Source organism: Neocloeon triangulifer, unplaced genomic scaffold (genome assembly GCF_031216515.1).
Source record: "Neocloeon triangulifer isolate White Clay Creek 2 clone unplaced genomic scaffold, ASM3121651v1 ptg000003l, whole genome shotgun sequence".
NCBI classification, from domain to species: Eukaryota; Metazoa; Arthropoda; class Insecta; order Ephemeroptera; family Baetidae; genus Neocloeon; species Neocloeon triangulifer.
This window is the reverse complement of record NW_026775546.1, coordinates 8,523,124-8,535,120: the sequence shown is the minus strand read 5'-3', so window position 1 is coordinate 8,535,120 and position 11,997 is coordinate 8,523,124. Positions and strand designations below refer to the sequence as shown.

The 11,997-nt window shown below is 33.3% G+C and overlaps 2 protein-coding genes and 1 long non-coding RNA gene across 3 annotated transcripts in view; 2 read left to right on the top strand and 1 right to left on the bottom strand.

Moving 5' to 3' along the window:
- LOC132192981 (uncharacterized) overlaps positions 1-11,997 on the bottom strand; it is a 32,625-nt gene that overhangs the window by 8,443 nt on the left and 12,185 nt on the right. The gene's annotated exons all lie outside the window — the stretch shown is intronic.
- On the top strand, positions 113-2,436 carry LOC132192600 (serine-rich adhesin for platelets-like). The gene is made up of 8 exons (XM_059612634.1): positions 113-261; positions 1,023-1,256; positions 1,313-1,546; positions 1,598-1,633; positions 1,696-1,813; positions 1,866-1,966; positions 2,018-2,039; positions 2,110-2,436. The coding sequence occupies exons 1-8, from the start codon at positions 226-228 to the stop codon at positions 2,283-2,285; spliced, it is 957 nt and encodes a 318-aa protein (XP_059468617.1). The 5' UTR covers positions 113-225; the 3' UTR covers positions 2,286-2,436.
- LOC132205654 (transmembrane protease serine 9-like) lies at positions 3,905-11,573 on the top strand. Its single transcript, XM_059634870.1, has 17 exons — positions 3,905-4,045; positions 6,926-7,009; positions 8,654-8,816; positions 8,874-9,057; positions 9,112-9,275; positions 9,330-9,431; positions 9,494-9,627; positions 9,699-9,858; positions 9,914-9,933; positions 10,037-10,132; positions 10,266-10,394; positions 10,455-10,667; positions 10,721-10,756; positions 10,813-10,942; positions 10,995-11,086; positions 11,190-11,205; positions 11,261-11,573. The coding sequence occupies exons 1-17, from the start codon at positions 3,905-3,907 to the stop codon at positions 11,461-11,463; spliced, it is 2,067 nt and encodes a 688-aa protein (XP_059490853.1). The 3' UTR covers positions 11,464-11,573.

Below are 11,997 nucleotides of genomic sequence, written 5' to 3'. Positions count from 1 at the left end.
ATTCTGAATGTAACCGTATAGAGTGGGGATAGCACAGTTTTTACATGGAAAAACGGTTCAATGGTGATGGATCCAAAACAATGGGCCAACTCTGGGAAAGCCAGAATTTGAAAACATCCTGCAATTGTGTCAAAAATACATGGCAGGAAGCAGGACTCATATAAAAGGCAGCAGATTCCAGTCCTTTCATGCATAGTCTTGAAGTGGTCTTAAAAACCACTGACAATGCGTGCCTCAATGATGAGCCTGTTTGCAGCGATGGTAAGATCCTATTTCGTTATATAGATTTCAAACTAGTGAATTTTTTCAAACACAAATCAAAGACATATCAAGAATTAAAAATTAACCACTCTTTTGTATTTCTTTACACTTATAAAATAAGAATTTAAAATTCTAAACTATCAAATTTTGAAATAAGACATTGTACACATTGGTGAATAAATCAATTTTTGGGCTTCAAGTAAAATAAGCGAATTTCACGTGTTATTTTTTGGTAATTACAAAATGAGAGTGAGTCATTTCACAAATCGCCATCTCTAACATTAAATACCTATTTGGCCAATTTTAAATAAAGTGTGAACAAATTATTTAGGATCCGTTCGGAAAAATATTTTTAAGTTTATTAAAAAATATTTTATTTATTATTTTTAACTTGGGTGACACTTTTGCTTCCCTAAACCGAATTCAACCATTTAAACCTTGAGTGTGAAGGATTTTAAAAGGCTGGATTTGCAGCAAAAGTTGTCTGTACCCTATTCGACTTTGACGCACAATAGGTTCAATGAAGCAATTCTGTATGGAAAAGAGCGAGAAAATTTAGTGAAAATTTCGTTTCAAGGTTTTGCAGAAGCGTAAATACTAGAAAAAAAATCTGACCAAAATAAAAACACTATTGATGACATGAAATTTTTTATTGAATAAATTTTTATGCTTTGATAACTTAATACCTGGTTCTCGTATTATGTTAATCCTTTATGAAATATTCCCTAATCTAATCTGATTTTCTCGCTTTTTCTCAAAAGCTGATCATCTTCGCTGTGTCAGTACTTGATAGTGCAGCTCAAGAATCTTCCACCGATTCTTCAACTGTATCTTCCACTGAATCAAGTACCAGTAGTAGTAGTACCTCTGGTTCTACTTCCACCACCAAAGCTGGTTCAACCTCCAAAACAACCCCAACTAAGAAGCCCACCACCACAAAGACCACGACTTCCACCACTCCCAAGCCCCCGAACTGTGCTGGAATGAACTTCAAGGTTATTTATAAGTTTTGGCATTGTGCGCTTTAAACTTCAGACTCTTTTGTTTTTAGGAAATGTTCATTCCTAGCGGTAAAAATAAGCCACCATGCTGCAGTCCACCTCCAAGTCCTTTACTATCGTTTAGCAAGTCGGAAACAATTGCCAAAAATTGTTCCGCTAGCGATGCAAGCTCGGCAATCTTCAGTACCTTTACGCTGAACAAACTTCAGAGTACAAAAAGTGGGAAAAACAACACATTTGCCCTGAACGATACAGCAACAATCAAGACCATTTTGACTGATGCCGTAAGATTCATTTTAAAATAAGACAATTCTTACCACGATGAGTTGATTTAGTGCTTTGTTGATTGCTACCTTACCCGGAAAAATGCTGTAAGTCTATTATTATCCATTGCTGTATTGATCCTGTTTAATCATCTTTTACTGATGCATAGAGCATCAATGGAACATTGGATGCTTTAGTACTAGTTTCCCTTTTCAACGCAAATCAAAATGATTCTTGGAGTAATATAATACAAATTTTGGTCTCTGAATGTACGGACCTCGTTGCAGGTAAATATTCACACAAAAAAATTAACAAGCAAAAATAAAAAATAAATTTCAGCATTAGAACTACCTTCCCAGACTAACCCCAGCAAAAAAAATACACCTTGCTACTTGACCGGCTATCTAGTAACCCAATGTGTCCTCTTCGGTGCCATTGGTGTAAATTTTAAAGTTTTTTAGGTTAAATTGATTTTAAGCTGTATTTTTTAGACATGCCCAACGGAATCCAGGGGTAAGCATTTTACTATAATTGTCTTTTTTCAAACATTTTCTTCTCGATCAACTAATTTTCACTTTTGCAGTTTACAATAAAACTGGCACTACTTGTAATACCCTGTGGCCTGCATTTGACAAATGCAGTGCGCAGCTGTTATCTAGCATTGGCTATACTGACACGTCTCCATCCTCGGCTCCATTAAAAAATAGCGAAAAACAGACAGTCCTTCGCAGCATCGTGCGCAAACGATTCTCAGGTTAAAAGGAAAGATTTTAAATGCGCTATACGACGACCGGCAATGGATCTGGAAACTGCTTTTTTGTTTGATATTTATAAGAAAATTTAAAAAATTTAATTAGAACTAATAGCTCAAACTAACTGACAATAAAAATTGCAAATGACTACCATGCGATTCAATGAATTATTTTAATTTCCAATCCTTTTATTATTATTGTTTATTTCAATCAAGTTGGGGGAAAATTGAAACATAAAAATGATTAATAGAAATGGAATCACAACTAGCAGAGGGCTGCAAAAATGCTCGACATCAAAAGAGACAAGGCCGCCGCGATATTCATTCAATTTGCTTTTTAGATTGAGGTTTCTGTTTCCGTTTCAAAGTATGGAATTTTTGATCAAAAACGACATAAAAATTTTTGAATTTTGCTGTTTTAACATCTGTTGTAAAATTAAAATAAAATAAATAACAATATGTTATTAATTTAATAGTAATGCTAGAAATGGATGCAAATCATTCTTATACTTGATATAATTTTAAACCGAATAAATTCAAAGTGCCACGCTATGGGTTTAACATAATTATAACATCATAAAAATTTAAAAAAATCAATCATACCAATATAATTGTAACGGAAAGAACGTTTTTAAAGTCTTCACATTCTAACTGGAATAATTTTAAATTAATTTAAAGTTTGATGTTAATAAATTACATTTTAATCATTTTCAGTAAAAAATAGATGATTTTTGAGATTTTCTATTTATTTTTTAACCGTTTGAAAAATGTTTCTTCTATTTATTCATTATTATTGTTGTTTCTTTGTTCAAATTTTTCCATGCGATTGTTGCAAACAATTTATTTCAAAAGAAATGAATTGTTGGACAAAACGTTACCATTACTAGCAAGAATTTTGCTAAAACTTTCGAGATCAAAAAGACCCCATCCGCCGCAGTGAACCTCATATATTATTGCCTAACGTCAGAAACATCATCAATTGACGTAGATTAAGGCGGGGAAAGCTTTGTTTTGAAGTGGAAATTTGATGGATATAGTCCAAAATTATTATTTAGGTGAAATTTAACTCAGGAAAACAAGGATGCCTAAACATCCGGCAAATGTGACGAATATGAATGGCAGGTTTGGAAGTGTATATAAAGGGCAGCAGATTCCAGTCATTTCTAGCAGAGTCCTGAAGTGGTCCTAAAAGCCATTGACAATGCGTTCCTCCTCCATGATGTGCCTTTTTGCAGCAGTGGTAAGATCCAATTTCTTTATTGAATTCAAACTTGTCTATTTTATCAAACACAAATCCAAGATATTTCAACCATTTAATATATAGAAATAGCAATCTTGAATATAAACGATTTTTTAAGGGTTGAAATTGATACTGCTGGTAAAAGGTCAAAAAAGTTGAACCTGACGCTCAAAGTTTTAATGAAGTCGTCCTTTATGGCAAATGAAGAGAGAAAGAACTTACTAATGCATTAAGGAAAAACAAAAATACTTATGCAGTTTTAGTAACTGACATTTGATTTTATTTATCTTTTTATGATTTTTTCTTTATGCTCCTCATATAGGCTGAAATATCATTGTTAATCCTCTTTGAAATTTTCTCTCGTCTAATCGTCGTTTATCTTTGAAGATGATAATTTGCGCTGTGTCAGTACTTGATACCGCAGCTCAAACCACCACCAAAGCAACCACAACTAAGAAGCCTACCACCACAAAGACCACAACTACCACAACCCCCAAGCCCCCAAACTGTGCTGGAGTGAGCTTCCAGGTTACTTATAAGTTTTGGCACTGTGCTCTTTATCTTCCTGGTCCTCTGTTTTTAGGGAATGTTTGATCCAAAGAAACCATGTTGCAGTCCGCCCCCGCAACCTTTAATTAAGTTTAACAAAAACGAAACAGCCATCAACAAAAATTGCTCCATTGCTAACGACGCATCCTTGGCACCTTTTAATACCTTCACGCTGAACAAACTTCAGAGTACCAAAAATGGGCTAAACAACACCATTCCCTTAAATGACACAGCGACAATCAAGTCAATTTTGAAAGATGCCGTAAAATTTTATTTTAAAATAAAACAATTCTCAGTAAATTAAGTTGATTTAGTGCCTTGCTGATTGCTACCTCAGCCAGAAAAATGCTGTGAGTCCATTTCTTCATTGCAAATGATTTTGTTTAATCAAATTTTCATTTGCTGACACATAGAGCGTCAATGGAACATTAGATGCTTCAGTACTTGTTTCCCTTTTCACCGCAAATCAAAATGATTCTTGGAGTACTGCAATAACTTCTTTGGTCGCTGATTGTATAGACATAGTTGCAAGTAAATATTTTCAATCTTATTAGGAGGAAAATCATGTAACCTTAAAAAAAATGAATTTCAGCATTACCACTGCCTCCCCAGAATAACACTGTAAAAAATATGCCCCAGTGCTTCTTAACCGGCTATGTTGTTTCACAATGTGTCCTCTTTGGTGTCATTGATGTAAATTTTGAAGTTTTTTTTAGTTTTAATTGAGCTATAAGCTGATTTTTCAGGCATGCCCCTCAGAATCCATGGGTAAGTATTTCAATTCAAATGGAGTTCGCTTTGTTTTTAAAAATATTTAGTTTGTCATTAACTAATTTATAATTTTGCAGTTAATAAAACTTCCACTTGTAAAACCCTTTGGTCTCAATTTGACCAATGCAGTGAGCAGCTGTTAAGTAGTATTGGCGTCAGCGCCTCGACTCCAGCCTCAGCAGCATTACGCTTTGGCAAGGTCTTAAGAAGAAGACTAAACATTCAATAATAAGTTGAAGGCTAAAAGGATTGATTTGGCATACGACGCAATGGATCTGGAAACTGATTTTTTAATTTTAAATAAAAGAAAATTAACAAAATGTAAACAACAAAAACCACAGAAACCGTGTGAAACAATTATAAATGACAATAAAAATTGAATATATATACGACTACCGTGCAATTAAATTAATTTGTTTTAATATGCATCCCTTTTAAAATTGTTTATTCCTCACCAGTGGTTTTGATATCATTTTAAAAGATAGAAATTTGCTTCCTTAAAAACGAAATGTAAATCTTTTGCGACTTTGGCTTTTTATAACATCTGGTGCAGATCTGGTGTAAAACAGGACAAATTCAACGATAATAATAATGAATGCATATCATACCTTGTGTATGTTTGTGATATGGTGCATATTCATTTCACCATGGCGACAATTCGAAGGGGCTGATGGATGATTTGCTTTTATTTTGAATTTTTTATTAAATTTTTCTTTTTTCTTAAACAAAAAATATGCGGAAAGACGAATGGCGTGGCAAAAATCAAGATACGATCAGGCGTTTGAAAATCAAGTTCTTGATTGGTACTTCCTGGTTTAAATTTACCCTTCACCGCAACAATAGAAAAAGTGAGACTGTTGACTGCGGATTTGATTGATTCTTACTTGGGTCTCGTTAGGTTGTCAAAAATAAATGAAAAAACTTTAACAAAGTGAATAAAATTTTGGAAATTAAAAGTTAAAGTTGCTTGAAATGGCCCTATAGTTGAAAAATTTTTAATTTTCACGGCCACCTGAGACATGAGATATAAAAGGGTTTTTCTAAGATTAGTACCATTTTAAAGAGGTGATTTTTTTAGAACAGGAAAGTTGTAGCCAAAAACATAATTATTTCTTTTTTAATCTATGAAATTTGCGTACAAGTTTTTTTTTATTCCTGAAAATTTTATTCGATTTAAATTTACATTTTTTTTTTTTTTAAGAAAAATATATTAAGGATTTTCCCGGAGATGAGATAGCCAATTGATTTAGCATGTCACAACTAAATTTGATTAAAAAATTCCCAGCCATAAAAAATTACTTGGACGAGTCGTGTTTTTTATAACAGCCAAAAGAGGTGTACTTAAACTATTACCTATTAAATTCAATATTTAAAATTATACAATTATTTTAAAAATATTGGAGCAGAAAATAATAAATTTTAAATCTTTACCAGAAATACCAGAATCATTTCAAAGATTTGACCGCGCCGAGAGGAGTCCTTAAATAGCTTTAAAAAATGTATTATTGGGTACGATTTATGAAAGATTTTAAACAGCACCAAATATTTTCAATGTATTTTGGTTCGTAACTGACACAGGATTATTAGAAAATTGATCATAGAGGTGAATAAATAAATAAATGTTGCCTAATTGCATTAATCATTCATTATTTATACTAGTTCCTTAGAAGGTCTTGCCAAGAAGGCATTCTTAATTTGTAATTTTACAGCAACAAAAATCGGATTTGCCTGATTTATTTAATTTAAAATCCAAATGTTTTCTAAAATTCATAATTTTTTTCAGAAAAAACTCCCCATCTGCCTGGCTGCAAACTTTTTACAAATCTAAAAAATTGATACGTGACATTTCGCAACATAAATTTCCATTCCAGGTATCAATTTTATTGGCAGAATTATTTGTTCCACGAGCGTTCTAACGCATTTTTATTTCCAATAAGTCATCATATTTTCCGAAATTTTCTTTGTGACGTTGAGTGGGCGATATTCCAATGCGGAAGTAAAGCACTACAATGCAGAATTCCGTATTTCCATACCACCTGAACAGGATATGCTACGTAAAATAGGTAGTTCTCCACTGCCTATAAAAAGCGCCATCCTCATTTTATGATTACTCGCGTCTTTGCAGACCGGCAGACCATGGGGCACCTCACGTTGGTTCTTGTTTCAGTTCAGGTAAGATTTTACTTTTAAATTTGGTGTAATTCACTGTTGCCGAGCTGCTGTTCAAAAAGTGGCTCAAAATAATGAAGCAATGACCAAAACTTATCCTTGTAACTGATTCGAAGACAAAATAATAAAATATTTTATATTTCGTTGTAAAAATTAGAAATTGAGGAAAGGAATGTGTTGGAAAATAAAATAATTCCCTTAAAAATAAGTTCGCACAGTTAATTTTGACAAAAGTACAATTTTAGACTGTTTAATTTCAAACTAATCATAATTAATTCTGTCTGCATTGATTTTCGTTTAAAATTTTGGGCTTCCTCATTGTAAACACTGCTCTACCAGTTTCGGTCTCGGTCTTTGACAACTATATTTCACATGAGCAAGAAAATTTAAAAATAAAATAGCAGAAAGAAATTTTTTAACAAAATTCTTTATATTTTGTTTATATTCCTGTCGTTTTGGCCACTAGATCATTTGAAAAAATTATTGTCATTTTATTAGTAAAAAATCGTCTCAAACTGCAATTTTTGCCTCGTTCTCAAATCCATGCTAGGAAATTTTTCTATATGCTTATATAATTATGCATAATGCGTAACCCGTGCAACACCGGAAAATGAATTTAAAAAAAAATATGAACGAAATTCAATTTTCCGTGTTACGCGGGTTGCGTATCGTACATATATGCAGTACAAAATTGTCTATCAAATTTACTTGCAACTTGCGAATTAAGTTTATTTGTGTACCACAAGGCAATCTCTGCCTATAACGAGATACATCATCCAAAGTTTCTAAATTATAAATGAAAACTGCAAATAAAATTTGAGTTGAAAAAAAATACAAAATCATATTTTCTTAGAAAGCTTTCAAGAAAAAAAATAATGCATGAAAAATTCACGAATTTTTTCTTTTTAATTCTGACGGACGTTACAATGTCAAATTTTTACCAATTTTACAATGATGGCCACCATTATAGAAAATTTGGCGAATATCACCTCAATAAAATCAATTAAAAAAAATGCAAGCCACCATACCCAAAATAATTAACTTTCCTAAACTGGAAGATTTACTGAATTACTTATTATATTGTAATTTAAAAAATAATAACAAAATTATGAAAATCAATAATTACTAAATCATGGCATAAATTTTAACTAAATCAAGACAAAATTAAAATTGAATAGGAAAATATCATGAATCATGAAACGATGGATGAAATTAATGAAAATTTTTTTTTAGCAAATTTAATGAACTTTCCGATTGGAAAATTAATTGCCCATTAAACCAACACAAGAGTGGTTTCCACTATAAAGCAGACAACTTTGTTAATGGTGATTTGAATTTAAAATCGGCCTTTCCTCGATGGGTTTTTGTAAAAATCAGCATCAGTTTTTGTAAAAACCCATCGAGGAAAAGCCGATTTTAAATTCAAATCACCATGAATCATTCCTCGATCGTGAAATTCTACCACAAAACTTTGTTAATATACAAAATAATAAGTGCTAAAAAAGTAACGTTTCAATGGATTACTAAAATGAGTATTTGATTGTGTGTATATCTTTCCGAAACATTAAATATACAAGTGTGTTTAAATGTATGTAAATAAAATAATGTTAAAAAAAATTAATAGTGCATTTAATTATTAACTTAAAGCTGTGCTCTATGCTGGTGATTGCTGAAGGAACGGGACCAAAACCGCTGCGGATTGTTAAGGCAACTGAAAACATTCCAAAGAGTGTCTCGACTACCCAATGGCAAACCATACTCGCAGGCCTTACGCCTAAATTAAATCCGAGCCGTGTTAGCGTCAAACAGCGTTAGATTTTATAATTTTTTTCGACCAATTATAATTCTAAATTCAATAATTATTCAGCCACGGTTGACTTGGCAAGACCAAATTCGTTTGAAAAACAAATTGTTGGAGGCTCAATAGCAACCCTTGGCCAGTTTCCCTGGCATGGATACCTTGTAGCTACAGATGCCTCTGGAAATTCGTTCATTTGCGGCTCTTCACTAATCCTTGTAAACTATGCGCTCACCGCGGCGCATTGCTTAAAGTAAAACCACAAAAATGGTGAATGTGCCCTTTTAATCATACAAATCATTTTCAGAAACAATCATTACGTTATGTTTGGAACGATATCCGTAAGCAGTCCTTCAGCCGGATTCGTGAATGTTTCAGTAACGACAGCCACTGCACATGAGAGTTACAATCCTACTACAATCACTAATGACATTGCCGTTCTTGCTTTGGCATCACCAGTGACTTTAAGCGGTCAGCAATTTTTGTGATTAAAAATATGTACAGCTAACTTGCATCATGTTGCAGATACAATTAAATTGATTGCGTTACCACCTGCGTCCGACGCGACGACAACTTTTGTAAATACTGCGGTTACAATAAGTGGCTTTGGAGTGATGAATGAAGCTAGTAGGATGCTCTTTAACAAATTCAGTTTTATGTATACAAATACTAAATGCAAAACTTTGTAGCTGGAGCTACGAGCGATGTCTTGAAATATGCAAATCTCAACGTTGTTGACCTAAGTATTTGTGCGGGAAACTACTCCAACATAAACGCAAGCCAAATTTGCGCTTTGTCACCTATCAATGACACAGATTGCCAGGTGATTATTATAAGATCATTTATATCAAAATCAAAAATTAAAATTCCCCAAATAATATTGCATCCTGCTAGGGTGACAGTGGTGGTCCCCTTGTTTACTTGAATACCGCAGCGAACGTGTATGTACAAATTGGAATCGTTTCGTTTGGAGGAACAACATGTGCTGGAACGCCTTCAGTTTACGTCAGGGTCACTGACTATCTTGCATGGATTGAGTCAAAAATTGGAACAAGTAAGTGGCGATTATATTTACTGATGTGGTAATTAACAATATTTTGAATTTCTAGCCCTGCCAACTACAGTAACGGTAAAAAATAATATTATGTATTTCTATATTTAAATGTTTAAACATTTATTGAATAAACGAAAACAATTCATTAACGATACTTGTTTTGCTGTGTATTTTTTAGGTACCAACTACAATCAGCAGCACCGGCGCCTCTTCTAGCAGCACCGGCGCCTCTTCTAGCAGCACCGGCACCGGCTCAACCTCGACTGGATCGACGGTAAAAATAAAACTGATCAAATTCTAAAGGCTCGAGGTTCAAAATTTTTTCCCTTGACAATTAGTTTTTCTTAATGTTTGCACGATTAAAAAAACATCATTCATTTGAATATAATATTGAAACGTTTCACCAGGTTTCAACCACATCTGTTAAGACAACAACTGTTAAAACAACAACTACCAAAGCAACAACAACTAAAAAGCCCACTACGACAAGGACTACCACAACTAAGCCCCCTAATTGTGCTTCAGGAAGCTATGTTGTAAGTGACTGATTGCTCAAATACGGCGACAAAAGTTTGATAGATTATATTTTAAATAAGGCTACATCTATGGCAAAGTGTTGTGGATCGCCTTTCAAAGATTTAGCGGTTCCTATTAAAAACGAAAAGGTTTGCGGGACGCCAGTCAACACTGCTGCACTGAAGGCCTTAACAACTCTCACTTTAAACAAGTATCAGATTGTAAAGGGCAGCTTAAACAACACTATCAATTTAACCGACCCGACCTTCCTGAAAGCATTTGGCAAAGATGCCGTAATTCATTTAACATAATATAAGCATTTAATGTTACTAACAGTTCAATTTAGAGCTTCCTCAATTGCTACTTAATAAGCAAAGGACTTGTGAGCTTAAGTTTGGCTTGGTGCATATCTTTATTTTTAAAATATTTACAATTTAGTATGACAATACTACTAAAACATTGAATGAAACTGGTCTCGCTACGTTCTTGGCTGCAAATCAAGATCAGGCAGGGGTATGGCCAGCTCTTATAGGAACTGCAGTTACCGAGTGTATCACTGTGACTGATGGTACAAAAAATGTTAATAATGATAGCAATGGTATCTTAATAGTCATTTGTAGCAATTGGCAATGTGCAATTTATTAACGGAAAATTGACCGTCGATGGCAATGCCCTAATTTTTGCCCAATGCATATTGTTCCAGATGTTTGATGTAAGTAATTATTATTTGCAATTAATTAATGCAAATGCGATACATCAATGAATATTTTTTTTTTTATCAAGACATACTGCGGTATTAATTCAAAAATTTTCAGGACTGTCCGAGCAAGAGTAACTATCAACATTTATTTTCTCAACACTTTCCCCTCTAAAACTTAAATTACAGTCGTGACGGGCAGCTGCAAGTCCACCTACACGCTCTTTGAAACATGCAAACCATACTTGGCCCAGCAGTTCAATATACCGCTAAGCAGCCAAATTTCGAGCAAGCAGAAGATAGAAACAGGCCCAAAGCCTTTCGTGAAGAAAGCGGAAAATAGGGCCCCAATACAAGCCAGGGCTTCCAGGAGAAGTCCTAAGAGAAATTAAAAAAAAAAATGTATATGACGACACATGCCATGACTACGGATTACGACAGAAACCTATTGCAATTGCTACAAATTTAATTATTAAAAAAAAAAAAAATGAATAAAATACGACAGCATCCTCAAGTTCGCATTACTTTTATTTAAATATTGACATGATTGCGATTTGTTTAACTGAAGCTTAAATTAAAATAATCACAAATTCATGCCAGCTAGGTAGAATATTTTTAAATGACCTAAAAATTGTCATTTTCCATAAGACGAGAGTCGAGGCTAGATTTTTAGAAAATGTAATATTGGATGTTCTATTTCACTTCTGTAAGTCTCCCATAATGCTCTTAATATAAGTCTGAATCAGAATAACGCAGTACGGAGAACAGATATGCACACCAATACGACTGATTATATAATTATATATAAAAAAATTACTTTCAAGAACAAATGATTTCAGATTTAAAATCTTTCCGTTATTCGCAGAATTGCATAATTATTAAAAATCTTGTTATTACTAATATTTCTTATGAGACGTAGCAGAGTA

Coding starts and splice junctions, on each gene's coding strand:
- LOC132205654 (XM_059634870.1), top strand. CDS start 3,905: ATGATAATTTGCGCTGTGTCAGTACTTGATACCGCAGCTCAAACCACC. Junction 9,859..9,913: donor TGAGTCAAAAATTGGAACAA/GTAAGTGGCGAT, acceptor TTGAATTTCTAG/CCCTGCCAACTACAGTAACG. Junction 10,757..10,812: donor ACTTAATAAGCAAAGGACTT/GTGAGCTTAAGT, acceptor TTTACAATTTAG/TATGACAATACTACTAAAAC.
- LOC132192600 (XM_059612634.1), top strand. CDS start 226: ATGCGTGCCTCAATGATGAGCCTGTTTGCAGCGATG. Junction 262..1,022: donor TGAGCCTGTTTGCAGCGATG/GTAAGATCCTAT, acceptor TTTTCTCAAAAG/CTGATCATCTTCGCTGTGTC. Junction 1,634..1,695: donor ACCTTACCCGGAAAAATGCT/GTAAGTCTATTA, acceptor ACTGATGCATAG/AGCATCAATGGAACATTGGA.